Source organism: Morone saxatilis, unplaced genomic scaffold (genome assembly GCF_004916995.1).
Source record: "Morone saxatilis isolate NCDOM2014 unplaced genomic scaffold, NCSU_SB_2.0 Contig24, whole genome shotgun sequence".
Taxonomy (NCBI): Eukaryota; Metazoa; Chordata; class Actinopteri; family Moronidae; genus Morone; species Morone saxatilis.
The window spans coordinates 23259614-23282153 of NW_023339807.1; the positions used below are offsets into that span (position 1 = coordinate 23259614).

The 22540-nt window shown below is 40.3% G+C and overlaps 2 protein-coding genes across 2 annotated transcripts in view; both read right to left on the bottom strand.

Annotated features, from left to right (window-relative positions):
• The window catches only part of LOC118336154 (neurexophilin-1), a 9800-nt gene extending 7675 nt beyond the window's left edge, over window positions 1–2125 (bottom strand). The window contains exon 1 of the mRNA XM_035672743.1: window positions 2045–2125. Within this exon, the coding sequence (XP_035528636.1) occupies window positions 2045–2125 (81 nt within the window). The remainder of the gene's footprint in view (window positions 1–2044) is intronic.
• Window positions 2126–10476: 8351 nt separating this feature from the next.
• Window positions 10477–22540, bottom strand: part of LOC118335591 (thrombospondin type-1 domain-containing protein 7A) — a 146876-nt gene continuing 134812 nt past the window's right edge. The window contains exons 26-31 of the mRNA XM_035671955.1: window positions 18898–19071; window positions 16433–16525; window positions 15030–15112; window positions 13683–13896; window positions 11005–11092; window positions 10477–10830 (exon numbers count right to left, since the gene is read on the bottom strand). Of these exons, the coding sequence (XP_035527848.1) occupies window positions 10689–10830; window positions 11005–11092; window positions 13683–13896; window positions 15030–15112; window positions 16433–16525; window positions 18898–19071 (794 nt within the window). The 3' untranslated portion in view covers window positions 10477–10688. The remainder of the gene's footprint in view (window positions 10831–11004; window positions 11093–13682; window positions 13897–15029; window positions 15113–16432; window positions 16526–18897; window positions 19072–22540) is intronic.

Here is a 22540-nt window from a genome sequence, read left to right on the forward strand (position 1 = left end):
CTGTGTACACAGTGTGTGTGTGTGAGTGTTTACATAAGTAAGAATGTGAGGTCTACAACCATATGAATGCTGGATTTATCTCGCCTAAAAAGCCTGTGTTGTCTCTGCCGGGGGATTAAGACATCCAAGCAGAGAAAGACAACTATAAAAGAATTGAATGAATCGCTTTTTTGAATGAACATCCACAGCAAAAAAAAAAAAAGGGTGGGTGTGTTCAGTTTGTGGTAAATTTAAGCTAGCCTTGCAAACTAGGCCCAGCTCTCATGCAGGGTCTATCCACAATGCACTGGGTTTGTATAAGCAGGCAGATGGCCTTATTAGATAGGCGTGAAGAACGCCAATCATGCTATCATGCTTGTGTCTGTGCCACTGGTTGGCTGAATGGAGGCCATCTGGGATTGGCCAGGGCTTCTGTGAATGGAGCCGGCGGAGCGTCATTCAGCACCGCGGACAGCTCCGCGCCGCCGTGCAGCTGTCCGCGGTGCTGAGCGGCGGCTCTCCCCGGAAAGGTCTGCTCAACAGTGCATGGCAATCAAAACAGCGAGCTCGGGGCCTAGCCGACACGAGGCCTGTACCGTGCGGGCCTGGTAACGCAAACACAAGTCGAAAAGAGAGAGAGAGAGGAAGGGGGGGGGGGAGAAAAAAAAAAACCTAGCCACCAGTTTTTCAACTTACCCAGAGGAAAAATGCATAATCATATTATTTCACACACGAGTTGGTTCAAAGGCGGCCAAAATAAGTTTGTGAGGTTCCCATGGGTCTGTCAATCTGTTGAAGGAGCTGCAGGCGAAAGCTTAGGATGCACCGAGTACGAAACAATTATGATCATCCCATTAAAGCATAGCGAAGCAATTTGGCAGCCCAGTCTGGAAAAAAACACTCCCATCAAGTGATGCTATGAGATCAGCTCACGCTACTATGATGCTATTGTACATATAAGTCACATATTTAATGATGAATGTTTGTCTTTAAGCTGTGACAATAGGGAAATCCATGTTAGTTAATGTTATTGCTTCTGAAATCGAAGAATCCTTGTGTTCCTTCAAAGCAGGAAAGGCTTCGTAAAGTAAAAAAAAAAAGAGGGAAGGAAGGGGGGTGAAATGATTAGTGCGCTTAGTCAGCTGTGAAATTGAGTTTATGGTTTTCAAGACGGTGAATTCAATTCGATAATGGGTATTAAGTTGTAGAGAATAATTAATAGTAATTGACTTCTTTCCATCACTATGCAAATTAAACACAGATAACACCACGGGAGCTTTTTAAGGCCAGTCAAGTTTGTGGGGATTAAGTTTATGGAATTTTTTGTTGGAGAGAGGAGTGGCTCCTGTTCTGCTTTGATTGCTTTGTTGACAGATTTATCAGTGGGTGAGGGGTTACTGTCTCTGCGAGGATTAAAGGAATTGGGTTGTCACAAACTGTCAAGACACTGAGTTAGGAGCATTCTGGTATGTTTGTCATAATGGGCTCAGGCTGTACTCCGCCGTACTGTCAAATATATTCTTATTGAACTGCATCTGTAAATGGGCGAGAGGAGGGGAAAATGCAAAAGAAGGATTGAATGGATAGTGCTGAGGGAGAAATATCCAGCGGGACTGTGTTGAGGGTGGATTTGTCAAGATGCAGATTTAGGATTTGGAAAGCTTGTGTTCACACTGACATTTGTTCACTTATAAAGATATTAATGAGTCGATGCATAGAGCAGGGGGGGGAATCTGGTTTGTGGTGGTGTCATTTGTCTTTACAGGACTTAAATTTAAGGAAAACATGCCTTTAACTCTACTATAGCACATGGAAAATAAGGAAATCAAAAAAAGGACATTTTGCTTCACATATTGGAGACTTTCACATTTTCAGACAGCAACAGACGTGATCTTGCAGCAATAAATTCTGACTTAAATCTTGCTTGTTTTTACACCGAGCTCCTGAAACCTGAAACTCACTCATCAACATTCCTCGATATTCCTGCTGCCAAATATCAATCAGACATTTTTAGAGATGTAAAAAGACATTTGAAAAGGTCAAATTAAAATCACATTTAACTCACCAGAGAGATGACTGACAGCAGCACAGCAGCCGCCCACAGACATGTGGTCTTCATGCCTCTTTGTGGAGCGTCTCCCCTCATATCAAACTGTCCTTGATCTTCTCAGCCACAAAAAAAGAAATCTCCTCCTGACTGAGCCGGTATCAGCTGCCGAACTTGAGGAGAAATAAAGAGTGAGGAAGGCGGCGGTCCTGAGGCGAGAGAGCAGAGATGAGTCTTCTCAGGCTCATTCAGGAGGGTCAGATGTCTGCTGTTAAAACGTGTTCACGGGGGTGATTTGGGGATGCGAGCTTTGGAGGCGCTGTGGTGAGAAGCGAGGTGTTTGTACATCTGAGTGTCAGTGTGGAGGGATGTTTTATATAGCGCGCTCTGAGGTTCAGAGGGAGAGAGAGAGAGAGAGATAGGGGAAGAGAGAGTGGGGGAGGGATGGAGAGACAAATAGAGTGAGGGAGAAAGGGGGAGCAGAGAAGGAGGTTCACATTATAGACTTCTGAGAACCAACTTTTCTTTTAACATCGTCAGGGGCTGACATCTAGTGGCCGTTTTTCTCCTTTACATCAGATGCTGAAAACATCAGTGAGATACATGAAGCAGCCATGTTGATCTCAGGTTGAGAAGGTGGCGCCTGAAAGGTCCTGAACCCGATCTGATCAAAGTTTATTATCTTAAAGTAACCTCACAAAGAATATTTAGTCCTTTTTAGGTCAGAGAGAAATGTATGCTGTATGCCGTACCCCATTTAAATATTAAACTGTGTTATAGCTCTGCCCGTATTTAGTTGTGCCAGCTACTTATTATTCAAGCAACCTGAATTTAAAACATTTTAAAGGTTATTTAAGTTTTAATGCCAAATAAAAAACCTGTTTTTTTTCAAAATCTGTTTTTTTGGTCACACCAACAAAAAACTACTTTATTTTTTTAAGTTTTTGGTTATTGTATATATATTAAAAAAAAAAAGAATACAACTGTTTAGAGTAATTATTTAATAAAAAAATTGAACACAAGTGCCAAAAGTGCAGAATGTGGATGTTCAATACAATTACGAGACTCAGCTTTTAGTCAACATTTAAAAGCATGATTAAGAGTTAAATGTGTGCTGAAGAAACAATGCCATGCGTATGCGATAACGGTTTTTATACTTTGTAAACAAGTGCCAAACCAAATGAGCAACAGGCAAACATCTCTATCAAAGTTCTGCAGGGATTCATCATTGCACTTCCTCAAAGTTGGTGGTCTTTGTTTTTTTTTTTAGGCAAATCTTTAAAAGAAATGACGCAGCAGAGGCTTTGTCCTGTTTAAAGTTAAAGGTCCAGTGTGAAGGATTTAGTGACATCTAGTGGTGAAGTTGCAGATTGCTACCAAATAAATACTGTTTGCCTTCCAAGTGTGTAGGGAAAACTATGATGGCTGCAAAATACCCCATCCAGACTGGTTGGTTTGTCCATTCTGGGCTACTGTAGAAACATGGCAGACTCAGTAGAAGAGGACCGGCTCCCTCTGTAGATTAAAGACGTCTCACTCTAAGGTAACAAAAACACAACAATTCCTATATTCAGGAGATTATACACTAATGAAAACATACCTATTAATATTATATTCCCTTTCTGACAATAGATCCTCCTAAATGTTACACACTGGGCCTTTAAAAACACTTGATTATACACTTCCCATAATGCAACTTGATAGTATATTTCCTTGGTAAACATCCACATCTTTAAAACTCCACGTTCCCAGTTTGTACCACGGACTTTCTGGTTAAAATTTGGAGTCTTGAAGCCCCAAAATGACTCCACTGATGGCGTCTGAGTGATTTTTTTTCCCCTGACATGACAAAGCTCCTCTAGAGCCACAGAAGACATTATACATGTTTAAAGGCTGAGAGGTACTAATCATGACTACTAAAATGACATTGCAAAAGAAAACTGTCAATAGTGTGCAGCCCCAGTCTGTTACAGGTGCAGGACAACAAAGAGTAACAAAGGAAATGGAGAGGGGAGGGAGCTGGGAAATGTCAGTGCGCTGACAGCATCTCCTTTTCCTTTGTTACTAAATTGACACCAACACATAAAATGTCTAAAAAGGTGGAGTGACTCTTAAAAGCTTTATTTTCCCATAATCTACACACACGCATCTTAACTTTGAATCAAAATGCAAAATAAGATCTTAATTGTACTTTGTAAACTCAGTGGACAAATGTTTTTAACTGGTTATGATTCAGTGTAATACTGATGCCTCTGTAAGACCCACATAAACCAGACCATCAGTGAGAAGATTGGCTGTTTCTGTGTCGTTCTTCTTAATGCCAGCCAGTGAAATCAATCAATGAAACAAGGCGGTACAGAAAAAGTTCCTTGCAGAGGCTTTAAATTAACCTTAAATTTAAAGTTAAACCCCCTAATTGTTCCTTTAGGATGATAGTCTTTATCTTATAGTGAACAAAACCCATGAAAAGACCAAAACCAACAATTAATTGATCTACTAGCAAGTGTTGTGTTTGTGTATCCAAAGCCTGATGCATCTTATTCCTCTCTCATCACTGAGCCACACTGTTGCACTGGGTGATGTGTTCCTTCTATCTTTTGAGTGAATCCCTCATATGAGATACTAGAGCACCAAACATGTATTAATCCACAGCTGAAAATAGTCCCCAACAAATGCACTTTTCACTCCTGTTTGAGTAACTGACCCCGTTGTATATTTCTGAGATTTGTCTTCCGATTGGAACAAATGGAGCCTCAGACAGGGCAGGGAAGCTGGAGAGTACTGAGAGAGGAGCTAGACCAATAAATTGGTTTATGTGCAGCCCAGAAATGCCAAATTAGGTGTAAGATAACTTGTCAGCGTGTGTCAACAGTGTCAGCGTGTGTCCACCAAAGAGCAACTACAGGTTGTAAAATGTCCCACATAGTGTATGCATCTTCATCACGGTGCTTTAAAATAACAAATATTATCAAGTTTGTTTGCGTTTATATTAAAATTAACAGCTTATGTATCATAAAATATAGATATCAGCATCAGTCGGGTGATAACTGTTTGGGTCTTTTTATGGGATTTGTTGACAATACAGAAGATGGATAAGAAAACATCAGCCTTGTTCTTTAATGCCAGTATGAAGGGATTGTGCTCTATTGTGAAAATATAAAGAAAAATACAAAAATGGCTCAATAACTTTGTTTTACAACCGTGTCCTTATTTATTTTCAGTAATTCTTCCCATACATATAAACAACCTGTACAAAACTGCTGAGCCTTTTCATCTTTTTCTGCTTTTTTCTGTCCTTTTTTTGTTTGTTCACAACATACAACTTGCATCATGATAACAACAATCAGCAATATCACACACCCCACTTTGCAATATTCAAACTAAACATTTTCTGTGCAATACAAAATAAATGTACACATACTTTTTGATATTTTTTTTTCCAAAAAAATAAAAAAATTGCTGTTATTTACAAATCCCACAACAAAAAAGTAAACATTCTCCACACCAGTTTGCTTTTACGTTGAACTTAGCAGAAGCGCGTTCTCTTATTATTAACATGTTGTATAATTTCTGTCTGTACAGACTGTTTTTTTAACTATATTTCACCTCATGTAGTGTGAGTGAAAAACGACAGAGCACCTATGATACGGATTACTACATGAGAAAGTTTTAAAAACTCTGACGTATACTTGCTAAGTGCTAAGTGTCCTCAAAAGGAAAGAAAATGTAATCTTCTTTTACATCTACATGTGGTGAATAATGTTTGCTGTATGCCTCTTCAAGTATTAGAAACTGTATTACAGGACTGTTAGTATTTAGTTATCATCAGTAAGGCAGAAATGACATTTTGCGTGACATGAATGGTTTAAATTTATCTTTCTTGTTCTTTGATCACTGGGAAACGTCAGCTTCCCCCACAATGTACGACTGTAGGTTAAACAAAAGTAAATTGAGTCTGAATTTTTATGGTTAAAAGGAACTTTTAAAGCAGGCGAGTCATTCTAACGAAGTCACCTGCTGATACCATAGTTAAGTCTTTAATTGCATCTGGGCAGAAATAATAACACCGGACGAAATCTACAAACCACAAAAGGTACTTTTACTACAACCCAAAAAATCGTTGTGAGAAAAAAAAATCTATACATATATTTACTTGAGATTCACACCTTGTTGAATGTGACACATCTAAACAACTCCTGTCGCCGTCGTTTTCCCTTTTGAAAGTTCTCGCTGTTCCTCTGCTTTATGGTTTTTGTCTGTGGAAGAGGCAGTGTTTTATGGCAATAGAAGGTAGAAGTCACATGTGCATATCATGCTGCACTAATATAGTGCAATGTAGAGCCTGAAACAAAGACAAAAGGGTGGAGGCAGGCAGGCAGTAGTTTCCATGAACTGATTGCAGGCTACTCCTCCATCAGCATCATACAGATCAGTTTATCCCACAAACACAGGCCTGTGTGCCTCTAAATCGAGCAAAGAAAAAATTAAAAAAAAAAGGAAAAGAGGAGAAGAAATGCCTTCCTTTTGTTCAAGACTGTAAAAGAGATTTGAGTCAAAACCCAGTTGAGGATTGAGAAAAAAGGAATCCAAACCTTTTTATGGAGATTTTCCTCTCCCTCCTCCTCCTCCTCTTCCCTGCGGTGACTTTTGGCAACGTACGAACCGTCAGAGCATCCTAAGCCTCGAGCTACTCAGCATTTTTAGGGACAAGCAGGAAAAGCGTGGGGGAAGAGTTGGAGCTTGTGCTGCCATGTTCAGAGACAGCAGGAGAGCCGGGTCTGTCTTCAGCACCAAGCTTTTCCCTCTGTCTGAAATGAGTCGTTTCTTTACACTGTGGACGTGTAAGGGGGGCAAAAAAAAAAAAAAAAAGGCATTTCATTGAACACGGTGGAGGTCACGAAGGCTCTAGCAAAAGAAAATACTTTTAAAAAATACAAATGAGGAGTGAATGGAGCTCTACTTGAAATGGTTAAACCCCACCAGTGTCTCTGCTAAGAGGATTTTCTGTAATTTCTCCGCTCTGTGACGTGTCCTTTCACGCTGCAAACATCCGTGTCCCTCGCTGTAATGGCTGTGATGGAGTGGGTCTCTATGACAGGTGAAGTGCTCGGTGAAGCGTCTCCCGGAGGACTACATGTCCGTGTCCCCGTCGTAGGCGAGAGTCAGAGGTTTTAGTCGGTTGTTTTGCTGCCTCTGTCTCTGAGGTCTCTTTGGCTTTTTGCTGTGTGAAAAGATTAAAAGCAAAGTGAGAGTGGCACAAACAGATAGACATAATCAACTATCACACTTACCATGTGGTTAGAGCACCTGGTACTGTATGTTTCAGGTAAATATGGTTAATAATGAACAACAGCACATGGAGAAAAGATTTGGATGGTTTTTTAAAGCAAGTTATTGGATCCAAATTCATTTATTATTGTTTTAATCCAGTTAAAGAGATTATCTTTCCGAAGTAAAGAGAGGAGAAGGAAGGAATCTCCCCAGCGGTGATTTAATATGTGGTGTTATCGGCATTTGTGTTGGTTTTGCTTTGTAACGGTACAGCAGGATAACGTCACCATCACTCTCCCTCCTCCTGCTTCCTGCCTCTGTGACCCTGTTAACTGGCAAACTTTCCGCCGAATGAAGTCACCAGTTAGTTCACGTTTGGATCAAAGTCTGCAGTTAACAGGGTCGCTTGTTAAACTGTAACACTGGCGAGCTGCTGGGCGCAAACGCTGCGGCTGTCCTGAACTGGGATAACTATCAGACCAGTGAAGATAAAACTGCTGCGAGTGAGGCCGAGGCTACGTGACTTTCTCCTGTGTGGTACTGTAAACCGGGGCTGCGAATTGAAGGATACTTGACATTAGCATGTGATCATTAAGATTGGGAAAAATAACCAACCTTTAAAAGATCATTATTATATATTTTTCTTATTGTCAACAAATCTCATGAAAAGATCAACAACGTGTTTATTTTTTCCATCCTTCCCAACCTAACCTGTCTGCGGCCCTCGTCCTCAGGGCCCTTTCATGCCAACTGATGATTTATAAAATTTAATTTTTCAAATAGAGGAGCTGGTAGTTTTCAGTTCAGGGGAGGAATTTGTTGGGGGCTACTTTCAGCTGCAGATTAATACACTTTTAAAGTCTGTAGTGAGTATTCAGCAGCAGCAGGATGGTGTGTGTGAGATCGCCTCAAACTAAACTGCAGTGTTTGTGTTTATGGTAATAAAGGAACATGTCACCCAGTGCAACACTGTTATTTACTGGTGTAAGAGGAATGAGATGTCTTTTGATACACAGTCTTTTCCAGGGATTTGTTGACAAAAGGACAAAATACAGAATATCAACATTATTCTTTAGAAATACTGTATTTCTTTGCATTATCTGAATCTTAAAAGGCTGGCCTTCAGTGTTTGGACCAGAGTTAAAAACCATTTTACACTTATATAAAATATGCTGTTAAAAATAATAAACATACATATGAGATCAACCACACTACTGCTTGAAAAGGTTTCAGACAAACGTGGTATCTTTTCATGTGGAATGGACGCTATATGTCTAGATCTGAGAGGTATTAGTAAGTTAATTTGCATGCAAACTCTGTGCACATGCCAGACATTTGCTACTGTGCCTCCAGGGAGGGGAAGAAAGAACATTTGGAGGAAGACGGCATGATTTCTACCTTTGTACTTCTCCGACAGTCCTGCCTTAAATACAACATCATGTCTCAAAGTAATGGGGTGTATAATGTAAGACTTTTTTAGAAATATAGTATTCTATATCCTCTAGAGAACGGCTGTGAAAGACAGCAAAAGCTAATTTTGAGTTCTCTTTTGTGTTATCGAATTCCAATAATTCCAGTGCTGCAGTTTCAGCCGGTTGCAGTCCAATTAATACTTCTAAATATCACAAACTCTTCTCCAAACTTTCTCCCAAAGCCAGAGTACTGAGACATGTGATGTAATGGTCTCTGGAGTATTGAGATGCTTCAAAAGGAATATTCTGGAAAGTTGTTAAAGACAATCAGAGAGCACCCGGGGGACTTTTGTCTGAATAGTTTCTGTAATGACGAGCTGACAAAATCAACAGTGAGTAAACATGAAAACGTCAGCGAACTTCCAGACAGACAGCAAGAATCACCCCGCCTCTTTTCTCTGTGTCTGATACTGACTGGAACTCTCAATTATTTTCATTATCGATTAATCGTTTTGTTCATAACATTTCAGAGGAGAGTTAAAGTGTCATACTGTACACATACTATGAATACAGTACAGCTTGTTTTGGCTGGCAAACAGTCCAAACCCCATATTACTCTGTTTATTATCATAGAAGTCACAGAAAAGCGGCAAATCCTCATATCTGAGAAGCTAGAACAAGCAAACATTTGGCATTTATGCTTGCAAAATGACTCAAACCATTAAAAAAAATAGACGCTGATTAATGCTGAAGGACTAATTATTTCAGCTCTGAATACCAATTTTATACACCATCTGTTTAAAGCTGAATACAGAGAAATAACATCAGTATGTTTAATATGTAAAAAGGATAATGACCTCTTATGTTTGGCAGGAAATGAAATGGAAGGGAAATAAAGGGGGGACATGTTGCCCTACTTCCTCTTTCTGCCACAAGAGGGCAGCGTGACATTGCGCCAGTGAGAGGCAGTGGAGGAGACTTCAGAGTCTGCAGGTTCAGATTTGATTTGTGGTACAGAAACGAGTCCCTGCAGTAATATTTAAGTCTCCTTTATCTCATCCTCCATCTATCAGTATGCCGTTGTAGTGTGAGGAGATCTGTGCTTTCTACTACAGCTTCGACAAATCAATATTAACCAATGGAAAGTTGTTTAACTACAGAGCTACACAAATACAGTGATATACCCACGAGAACATCACAACACAATGTCAGTGCAAATAATTGTGTTTGCTCCGACACTGTGTCATTACATCCCTGTATGAATACGCAATGTTGAGTAAATTTCCAGAGGCTGATGCTCTTAATGACAGAGCTAAATAAAGTGTTACCAAGGGATATTATGCTATGCTAATATGCTAATATATTCTGTTTACACCTTCTGGTTAAAAAGGGACCCAATACTGATTTTCTTTGGCATGTGAGGCAAAGCAGTTAAGGATACTTTAAGAGCACATTCATGTGTTAGTTGGATGTTCATTTAAACATTAAGAACAACTTTTATATGAACTTATCTTTAACTTACCTTTAAGTTAAAATAAATGCAGTAAAAATTTAACTGCTACAAAAGTATTGATACACACCGGTAAATAAACTACAGAAAGTGATTATTCTGTTAAATTATGGCGATGATTTGCCTGTGTGGACTTGTGTTAAGCATAGATAATAGAATCAGATATGGGTCGCTTTTAAAAGTAGGTGTAAACAGGAGGTTAAAAACAACTAATGATCAGGTCTTTATCTAAACAGGGGTAAAAAATCAACAAGCAAACACCACCTATGTGACCTACACGCTCTAAAAAAAATCTATTCTTGGATGGTTTGTCCTCACCTGCACCAGCAACTTCACTCAGCTAGTCAGGCAGGACATGTGACACTGAGAGAGGTCACGGGGGGGAAAGATCAAGGACTGCAGGTGCTTTATACTGGAGGGTGTGTTGGGGTGAGAGGGGGGAGAGAGTGAACCCCCTCCAACATCCTTATTAGCTGCTGCTTTGAGCCAGCTCTTGGCAATCGGGACAGGTGTAAATCATCTCATGTGCATTTTGGCCCACCCAGACCGCCGTCCCATTGGCGCCAGACTCTTGGGCCTTAAGAGAGCGATGCACCTTGGCACAGTAGCTGCTGCTCTCACAAGAGGATGGCATGAAGGAAGCAAAAAGGAAATTAAAATAAAAAAAAAGTGATGTGAGGGTGGCTGGACGTCGGGGAAGGAGGGAGGAAAAAATGAGGGTTTGGTTTCATGAATGTGGGGATAATGATGATGATAAATAGGGGAAATTAAACTCGTCAACTCACCAAGCTAGGTATATCATAGACACTATGAATATGAGGAGCACAAAGGCTCCGGCTGCTACACCATACACCCACATCTTCAGCTTCCCATCTGTGGAGGAGGAGGCTCGTCAGTTTGTCTGTCTGTTTACACTTCAACACGCCACCAACAGCCACTAAAAGCTGCAACAATTAATGCTGTGAGAGCTTCAGAGAACTTTAACACATCGCGGCACAACACTTTATATAATAGAGCACACGATTTACAGTGTAATTTCACTTTGTAAATCAGGTACTGATAAAATACTTACCAGCTCCTACTGGTGCTTGAATAAATATACTGTTGGCAGAGTGGAGGAAAACAGGACTATGAGGGAACAAGGGAGTAACAAACTGGCTTTATTAGAGACATTACTAGTCATAATAATACTTTCCCCAGTAACTAGAAATCCAACAATCCAATCACATCCTTGGATTCAGTTTTATAATCGCGCATGAAGCAAGAAACTTGTTTGGGAGATGGGAACGCCTCCAATCTGTGACTGGAAGTATTCCCAATACTTTGATTTTAACAAACAAACTGGATTTTGAATCTGAATCTGCAGGAGAAAGGACACAATTACCAGTTTTGTGGGGACTAGCAGAAAAGCGGTATAACTAGTAGTGTAACTAATTACTGTTGGCAGGCAGAAATAAGTAATATTACTTTTGAAAAGAGTAACAAATAATAAGTAATAAACAAAATAGTCAAATAAACAAGTAACAAGCCCAACACTGATTAGAGGGAAGGAGAAACAACCGGTATTTATTTTTATTAACACTAAGTACCAGTGGTGGGATGTAACTAAGTCCATTTACTTAAGTACATGTACTTAAGGGCAATTTTTGGGAACTTGTACTTTACTTGAGTATTTCAAACTTCTACTCCATTTGTTTATTTTGATAGGTTAAGTTAAGGCAGTACATAAAGTAGTTTAAATTATTTTTATCAGCTGCGACATTAAAGTGATACACTGTGGTATTTCTACTTTAAGAAAAGGTCTGAGTACTTCTTCCACCACTGTTCCTCCACTATAACATTTACTGTATATCTATCTCTAACAGTTTTTATCAGCTGGCTTTTTCTGTTGGGGCAACCTTACCTGATACGTGCCCCGAGCAAAGGGCAGAGGCATTTATTTTTATTGTACTTCATCCATTACTATAATATCACCTGCACTGCATGTTGTAAAGAACATAAACTGAGAGGATAAATCGCCTCTGCAATGGGCTGCTGTAACTGTGAAATATTACATATTAAAAGTATCACCATTACTTTTGTAGTTTGCACAGAACAACAGTGTTAACACTATTTTCTCCAACCTTGAGCTTTGTTTACTAGGACTGTATCACATTAGTATTAATGTAATGTGTACAAATCTCCTTTTCTCTAAAATCCCCAGTTGTTACTCCCTTGTTTTCTTCCACTGTACCTACATTTAAGTACCAGCAGGAACCGCTAAGTATTTTCTTGGTAATAGATTTAAACAATGAAGTTGCATTGTGAATTTCCGGCTGTATTATCACCTTTATCTTTCTCAAAAGGCAAAAAAACATGTTTTACATCTTACTGTAATGAATTATAACAGCGATAGATGCGCTGTAAAAACGAGTAAACATTTGGAAGATAAACGAGGGTTCCTGAATGTGGAAGTGGCTGCTCCTGACAGACGTTAACTCAATCTGTTCTGCACGCTTACATCCTAAATGTTTTCAGTTGCTGTCATGCACCGCCACTCGTGACGCTCTGTGCAGATGCAGCTCTCAAATGTTAATGTACCAGCAGGTCAGATTAGGTAGCGGGACTCACACATGCATCAGAGCCGACTGGAACAGCCTGAAAACTTGTTCGATGCATCTTTGTTTTCACCGTGTCAAGTTTTATTTCATGCGTAGCTGCAAGTACAAATGTGTTAAACCTGCTGTTAATTAGACGCTGTCAACACAAACTGAAAGTATTCTGCTGTTGTCATGTGAAAACCTCTTAGCTTCACCTCAAGGATTACTTGGGGCTCTGCAGGTTGAGAAAACTGGGGCATACGCTGGACTCTGTAAAACCTTTTCCCTGTAGATAAAGTTAAAAAAGACATTGTGGGCAATGTCAAGTGGAAATATTTGACTTAAAACTTTCACACAAACAGCCCTTCAGGTTCAGATTGCTAATGTGAGCTCTGGAAATAATGTGTGATGATTTGCTGACCTTTATCTTGACAGGATGACTATTTGTCTACAACTTAATTGCACATTTGCAGTAAATATAGGCTTCACTTGCAGTCATCATTGGCTGGAAGGTTTTTTTTCCAACGTTTTTGTTGTTGGAACAGATTAATTATACTGTCAAATATTTGTAACATTCACCAAAATATAAACCAACCACGTCTGCATCCTTCTTACTTCCTCCACATTTCTGAGTCAGAAGCATTTTAATGTGCTGGTTTTTGTAATTACGACTTGACAACTGGAACATAGGAGCTTCTGAAGAGTACATTAAGGCAGGGTTAGTTCCCCAAAACATGACAGTTAAGCGATTAAAAAGGTTTTCACTTGACAGCAACAAAACTGTGTCACTTGTATTTTGTGTATTTTTTTCATTTCTGGGAGTGCTGTGAAGAGCAGCAGCGGTCTGGTTTGGTGGGTCTGAAAAATGTGTCATGTGGTCTGACCTGGTCCGTAGGGCTGCAGGTACCAGGTCCGCCCGGTGCGTCCGGGCAGGATGGTGGAGGGCAGGGTGGGGTTAATGGCACGACTGGTCTTCACATCCCCTTTCTTGTCCCCTGCTGTGGGGATCTCCAGGATCGGGATGGGGGCGCACTGGTCCAGCTGTCCAGTGGTCGACAGCACCTCTGTGAATCCCTCCTCGCACATGCAGACACCGGCCTGCAGGGGGCAGCGCAGAATCATATTTGGTTTGAGCCGCAGGTATAATACATCAAGGGAGTGTTGTATTAATGGAAGAAGCCCTGGACACTTGTATTTTAAATCTTTGTGTTCACTGGTTTATGTCTTAAACTTCTGTTTTAATGTGTATTTGGTCTATTTCCCCATGTTTTATACTAATTTATATTCCTACGTCTGCCCAAAACTCAATAAAATGTCAATCAGAAGGAGGCCATGGACGTTGGTATAGTAGAGTCACAAGTTCAACCCCTGTACGTCCTCCGCAGCGTCCTGTCTCTGTCTCATTCATTTAATCTAGATAAAAGCATAAGCTTCCACAGGAGAAACAACAACAACCATTTCACAGCATGTTTGTGAGCTGTATTCATTATACAGAGAGCTGTTATTTAGAATCATTGATATACATGGGGTGGATGAAATAATACAAACGCCTGTCAGTGTAACAAACTACAGCCTCCAAAATGACCATAAAGTTGAATCAACAGCGCTCTTAAACTGAACATTATAACCTTCATGGCAGTTGGATTTACTGCGGGATTGTTGTATCAAACTGCATTAGCTTTAGGTTGGTATATCTAATAAACTATGTAGATTTATGATGCTGGTTTGAAGCGGCGACCTTGGAGGTCGTAAAGGTCGCTACTCATCAGATCAGTCTGACCTGCTTATTCTGTGGTTATTAAGTCTGCTGGCTCTACCGCTGATAAGCAGCCTTTATTGCTTGAAGCAGAAATAATATACAAGCTATTAAAATTGGTACAAATTTGAGATTTACCAGCTGCTGTATCTGGTGGACATAAACCTATTTTCAATGCAGCACAGTTGAGTGACACTACAGGAAAATAGGTTTCACATCTTCACGTTGAAATCATTTCATTCCCTCCTGCATTCAAATTCAATTCTGGCAGCAGTGTGTCACAGAGAGTACAGAGACTGCCATTCATCCAGAGGCCTTGTGCTTTCAGGTGTATGTCTTTTTATTGATTTTACTCGGTTTACCCTGTTTTTATTGTGCATCTTTGTCTGTAAACCAAATATTTCTCTACAAGATTTTCTTTGTATTCTTTTTATTTACGGTTAAATTGGCGATATGGGAAGAAAGAGCTGCTCACCTCGCTGCAGAAAGACTTTGGCATGAGACAGGGAGGGTCACAGGAGCTGTTGTCCACTGGAGGGTTCATAGGAGGACAACCTCCTGCGGGTGGAAAGACAATAGAATCAAACAGAGCACATGATGTTTCTAAAGACATACAATGAACATCATCGCTGTGTGCTGGTAGATTTACTGCTCCCTGTTGCCGAGCGCCAGCGTAAACATGTACGAAAACCACTTTCTGCTCACACAGCCTGTAAATTCATACATTATATTTAAATGCAAAAAGAAACTATAAGTCAATATAGCTGATGTAGCCAAGTTTATTTTAACTATTTTAGGTGAGAAACCACATGTTCATGTGTTATACAGGGATGAATAACTGTACAGGCTGCCATCGCCCACCACCTTCGCTTCTTATAGAAATGAGTCCCCGTTTTTTTAAGAACAGTGTGTGTTATATTTCTGATATGTTTTGTGTAAATTTTACCTCCTACAGAAAACTGCCACTCACCAATGTAGACTTACTGTTGAGCTTTAGAGCTGCGGCCACATCGTTGCTTACTTATATATATTATAGTAGTGTCACCCAAACATTTTGACCCTTTAAAATAAACCAAAGTCTACTTCAGACCAATCGTCACCTTTTGTACGTCTACATAATGAATCCAGTTCAACCAAAAACTGATTTATTTGAATACTTTTAGATCTTTTTACAACAATAAAAAAAACAATTAATTTAATTAATCAGTTAGTTGATCAACAGAAAATTAATCTGCAACAATTTTGTGTAACTTTAAGAAAAAAGACCAACAATCTCTGGTTCCAGCCTCTCAAATGAGATGTTTTTTTAATCCTTTATGATAACAAACTGAGTATCTTGGGTTTTTGTGTTGTTGCAGAGACAAAACAAGCAATTTGAATATGTCAATTTGAAAATAATCCACAGATTATTCAATAATGAGAATACAGACAAATTTAGGAAAGACCTGAATGAATGAGTGGAGAAGCATTAAAAGATTCAGATTCTTTCATACAGGACATGAAGAATCGCTTCATGGTTTGATGAGAATGATCTGAAACAATTTAGGTTTTTTATAAAATTTTCACCCATCTGTAATCGTTGGTGTCATCCAGGAAGGTAAAATCATCCAATAACTCACTCAAGAACATTAAACATCTGGGTAAAGTCTAATTAAACCTAATTTTGTGTGACACATATATGTTTTTTTCTGCTTTCCGATATTGCTAATCATCTTGAGATGCACCAACTTTATTCTTTGACCCGTTGTGGGGGAGTTTTTGATCTCATCACACATTCAACAAGTAAAGCTGATTTACGGACTCCAGGTCTCTTGATCCAAGGATTACCGTTAATGTATTATAATGTAAGCTCCACTGTAAAACTCAGGAGGTCCTTACCGGTGACATTGAGTCCGTCTGAGCGCTGACACCAGATAAAAGGGCGGGTGGAGTTTACGCTGCTGAACCATTTGTACTCGTAACATTCGCCCCCTGAGAGCAAAATAAAAAAAAAACAATCAACATCTTTAACGAGTGTACAGTGGGAGTGTGCATTGAAGACCATTAATCATGTGGGTGACAGATTAATAAAGCAGCTGCTTAGTTATGGTTGTATAATAGGCTGCTGTCATATAATATCACTATCAGTGTGTCTTCACAGAAGGGTCCAGTTCAATGTTTTAATCTTCAGTAAGAGCTTTTGCTTAATGACTTTCTATCAATGCTATTATGACTTTATCAATATCTCCATCAGTGCAGTAAATGACCATATTTCCCAAAGGAGTCCTGTGTAACCAATCATCAGTCCAGCCCATTTGGTGAGCGTAAATGAACAATTTAACCTTGAACAAAGGAAAGATCTATTCTCCACAGGCCTGGGTACAGTATCACTGCTCCAGTCGATGGCACAGCTCTATCTGCAGCTTTCATGGCACGATTTGTCTGCGGCTCAGACTACTTCACCCTTTATGTTCTTCACCTTTTCCCATTTCTTCCTTTTTTCCTTGCTGTGGTACATCTGAGGCCATTTCTCAAATGTGTCAAGTTATCACTGAATCACTCACTTCAAGCCGGCACTTCCCACCATCTTTTTACGAGCAGATTGGACTTTTACTACTATTGAAACATGTCTCAGAGAGGAAAGCAGAAATAATGTCAGTGGTCGTGTCAGCCCAAAAATAGGTTTGTGAAACATAACTGAAAGCCTCTGTAAGAGCGGAGATAGCTGATTTTTGTGCCTATTAACTTAAAAACGACTCATTATAACCACACTGTTGTAAATGGATGGCTCTTATATCTCGCTTTTTACACCAACATGGTTTAGTGTGCCTATTGCACACATTCACACACCGACAGGAGCTGCTGTGCAAAGGTACCTTCAAATATCATGAATCCATGGGTCACTTATTAGTAAAAGTAACGGCCAATCAGGTTTGCTGGTTGCTGACTGTACTGAAATTAATGGAGTAGGGCTAAACCTTATGCTTCGGTCTTTAGCCACGCTCTTCATAATCTAATAGATGGATTGCCATAACATACCTACCAGCTTTTATTCGATATTTCATGCAATATTTGATTTAGGAGTATTTAGAATCAGTAATTACTAATTACAATTACTGCCATTTAATTTGTATTCAGTAAACGACTACATTCAAAGTAATGTGACCCAACGCTGTGCAGAATAAACAGATGGTGTTAAGCAGCAACTCTTGGCTGACGCATTCTTAACTTAACGTTCAATCACTAATAACGTCACATGTATTCCTAAGAACAGACATATTGGTCCTATTAGCTACCTGTTGATGTGTGGGACAGACAAAGCCCAGATACAGATAACAGGACTGTTGCTGTCAGCATGTGGCACACAAAAGCCAATAGAGAGAGAGAGAGAGGGAGAAAGGGAGAAAAGATTCCTGGGCGGGGGATCAACAAATATCCCTCGGCCAGGAATCGAAGCGGTCATGTGGTATGTGCCTCAACCATTAGGCTACCAGGGCGCCACCACAAAAGTACCGATTTGATCTTTTTCCCTCTGTCCCCAGCCTCCCTTTCTTCGTCACCACCCTCCTTCTTCTCCTCCCACCACTTTCTCCTCCTCCTCCGCTTTCACTGGTCTTGGCTCAGCCTCTCCTCCCCCTCCATGCCTCAAGTGAGGCTGTGAAACCAGGTCAGGCTAGTGCAGACTGCTGTTGGGCTGTGTACAGTAGCCAGGGAGGGAGGAGAGGAAGCGTGGGAGGCGGAGGTGGATAGGAGGAGGGTGGCTGCTCTACAGACTCAGCCTATGGCTACTGTATATGTCGAGCTTTGGTGGTGGTGATTCACAACTCATATTACACCTAATGGGTGATTAACGGGCCTGGGGAGCTGCAGACAACAGTAAATGAGTGTGGGGGTTTCCTCTATTTAGAGATCTGACTCATGAAATCCCATCTGGGAGAGCGCCAATTGACCCAGTCTTCACAGGGAAAAATACATTTTGTGTTTGGGTCTGGGTGCCCCCCCTGATTTAGGGTATACACAGCTCAGCCCCCAACCGTTTCTCCACAAACTCAAGATTCTCTCTCCGTAGGTTTCTTCTGGTGTTCCAGTTTCTTTAGACAGTCCAACATGCAAGTTCAAATAGACAGAAGAGTAAACAGCCTGCAGGTATGACCCTGAATATAAGTGTTAGCCCCTCTGATGCACTGACAAGCTCTCCATTGTGTTTCCCTGTCTTCCACACAAGCTGAGACTGACTTTCATGTCCAGTCGTATTAGGAATATGTTGGTAAAGTGATAAATTAATCAAGGTTTGGGGCTGCTGGCTCGCTACAAGCTAATTTGCATGCACTTTCAAGTTCACAAGTCAAAGGGAGTTTAATCACCTGTGCAGGGCTGAGACTCCCAAGCCTGGTCAGGACAGAGCTGCAGGTTTTCAGGCTCCTGGGCCAACACGGCTCGTGAGCGGACCTGAACTGAACCAAAGTCCACACCGGCCCCCCTGACACAGATGCTCACGCATGAGCTCCAGTCTGACCACTCCATCAGATAGCATTCACCTGTAGGGGCAAAGAGACAAAATACATCATACAGGGCTGTAAATGTAAGGTTTACTTTACTGGTTATGAAAGCCATAAATCATTTCAGTTATTTTTCAAGCAGAAAGAGAGAAAAATTGCCAAACATCCTCCACTTCCAGTTTCTCCATTGGGAGGATTTGCTACTTTTCCAGTTTTCTTTCTTTTTTCTAGTTTATTAGTCATTTTTAATGAGAATAACCATTACTTACATCCCTATTTAACAGAATTACCAACATGAATAAGTTATTGTAGTTATATTTTGTTTTTAAGAAACCATTTTTTTTTGACAAAACAAAACCAAAAACACTAATTGAACATCATAATCCCTCTACATAAATCAATTTGAATTAATGAAAAACAAAATAAAATGGTGCAAAAATAGACAAAAGACAAAACCTGTAAGCCTACAGTGATGAAAATGCAGAAATATATCATTTTAAAAGAAAGAGAATTAACACTAATGTGGATGAACACTTAAAAGTCTAAAGCCTTTACTTTCACACCACAGACTCGGGTGTGTTACTACGTGGACAATCAATTAGTAGATGCAACAACCACACTTATATATTCAGCCTGGACTAAATAGAGAAGGTAGAAAATAAATTAAATTCAAAATACGCCTCTCTGGCATCTCTCCACGGTTACCTGTCCAGTGGGGACTTTCTGAAATAACTGCCCGATGACCTGTAAAGAAATTGCAAGGTCTGGCCTCTAGCCATATCACTAATCTTTTAATTTCCTGTAAGCCAGTGTGCACAGCCTCAGATCCTCAGGCAGGTTCTCCAGGTTGGCTCTTCCAGACACTAAAAGGTGAGCAGGTTTTTGCCATCAGGGTTCCTGTGCTTTTGGAAGACCTGCCTGAGGAACCTCGGCTGAATTATCTCAGAGTTTCAATCTAGATTTACTAGATTGGATGTATTTCGTTTCCTTTTCACTATTAATTTACGTTGCACTTGTACCTTCTTTTTTTTAAGCTATGAAAAAATATCTGCATTGCAGCTTTAGTGTGGGTATCCTGGTGGAAATCAGATCTTCAACTTTGGCAGAACTAAAGCAATGTTTTACCTATTTATCTATGGATGAGAAGACTTTAATCTGGGCGAGGGTATGCAGCAGAGATACAGAATATGTATTTACATATCGTATCACGATGGCTGAGATGCTTTGAAGAGTTTGAGGAGGAGGAAGGTGTAAGTTTGAGACGCAGGGCGGGTTGGTTTTGATCACAGCTGACAACTGCAGCTCACGAAACAGCAGGGGAAATAGAACATGGGTCAAGGGTGGCAGTGCATGAAAGTGTGTGTATGTGTGGATGCAACCTGCCAGAATTCCCAAGCTGTCCCCCGGTCCTGCACAAACAGCCCTTGAATTTCCTCCCAAATCACACTACAGTACCTCCCTGCACAGAGAACAGTCTGTGCTTTTGATTGCCGTTTGATACTTCAGTGCTCCTGCAGTTTGGCAAAAGGGGTTGGACTGACTTGTTATCTAGGGCAGCGTTTCTCAGTGTTTTCCATCTCAGGGACCAGCAGACATCTGATGAGGTTTTATTTTTTTTTTAATTTCTCCAAAATGAGAAATCCTCCAGTGGATACACACACCACACGCTTTTAGAATACAACAATGAATTCAAACTGGAAATTTTTAACCAGTCCTGGGTTTAAAAAAGGGTAACAATTTTTCCTCCTCTATATTTTAGAGAGATTGAATGATGAACGATCGATGATGAGCCAGAACAGACACAGAGCACTTTGGAAATGAACTCCACATTTGTGTTTTGTCTTTTGGCAGAAGCAACCAACAATAATTCTCCCTTCAGGGACCGCTGACACTGAAAATAACAGATTTATATTTAAGCTGCACTGTGTGAAAATACACCCCTCTTATCAGGCTGCATCATAAATTGGAGGTTCAGTTTCCCCTCTTTCTCTGAAATACTGTAGATTTGCCCTATTTACCCAAAGGAAATACTGATGTACACTTGTCTATGTGCAGCATAATATCAAGCATGCAGCCAGAGACTGTGAAGGGCGCTGCTGTGGTTGTGGGAGGGGCAGTAAAGCGTTTGGAGCTGCAGACCTGATGGACAGAGTCCGGCAGCTGTTGGGCAGAGCTCACCTGTCGGCTCCGCTCCGCTCTACGCTGCAAAACCACATCAAACCCAGCAGCTGACAAGCTTCTGTCACAAAACCTGACAACAACTCATCAAACACAACCTTTGAAGTGATAATCCCATATGTGAGATTCTCTCTTTTTTCCCCAGATGCAGGTTGGCGGCTGACATTCTTGATGCTAAGCTGATGGGAGCCTATCTAGTGTGTTCCCAGGGTCCTAAACATTAACCCCATAACCCTAACCTCAGAACTGGGGATCACAGGACCTTTTGGGGAACATTAGGAATGACCCCCTGCTGGTATTGTGCTGTTTTTGCACCTCTTAATCAAAGTGTGGTCAACAGGCTACTGTTCCTGGATTGATGAAGGCCTGAGTAGACACAATGTTCACCACTGCCCCTGTTAAATACCCACTTCTGTTACTAGTAAAATGAAAACACTTTCATGAGCTGTGAACACTCTAAATCAAGGTTCTTGAAGTACTTTCTCTTTTGTTTTTTCTCTTACGTTTAAAATTTGTTATATTCAGCCTGCAAATATTTTTTAAAATAGTTTTCCCGTTTAAATCATTTTATTTTCTAGCAAGGCTGCAAAATCTGAGCATAAATATGATGTTTGATCAGTTTTATTCATGTCGACATAAACACTTTAGCACTCTTGATTTACCACGGCACAAAACAAATGTCTCTTTTTAAACCTAAAGGCTCGGAGCACTGATGTGTCAAGAGAGGCAGTTAATTATTTTTGGATAAAGATTTTAATGTGACTGCTTCCTGTCTCATTTGCACGCAGAAAAGCTGCCGTTGTCTGGGAATAGGTTGTCAAGCAGCGTGACTCAACTGAACACGTAGAGCAGTATTTAAGTTACGAGGGAGAGGAGGCAGAAAGAAATTAGCTGCTTGGCTTCGGAGTGCAGAATGTTAATGTTTTCTATGAGTGTTCAGTCTGCCCCTCAAGGAGAGAATGAAATCACCAATGGTCCCCCCAGGTCAGTTTGAGACTCCTGCCCTACATTCTTGAATAAAAGCTGTTATACAAATAATGTTTCATGTCCGGCTTAAACGAATAAAAGCCAGTTGCTGTAACCAGTTACTGGACCACGACTAGTCCACAAACAAATTTTATGATGAAAACTGTTCTTTATTGATCTACTCCTATCTGGAATATTCTCCCCGCCAACATCACAGGGATAAAACGTAGATTTTCCTTCAAAAAGTTGATGAATGTTAAATAAATGTTATTTTGTTATTGCTGTTGTGGATCCTTTTTGGTTGTTTTTATTTATTTCTTTGGTGCTGTGTGTTTCCATTGTAGGCTACTATTGTTTATTGTTT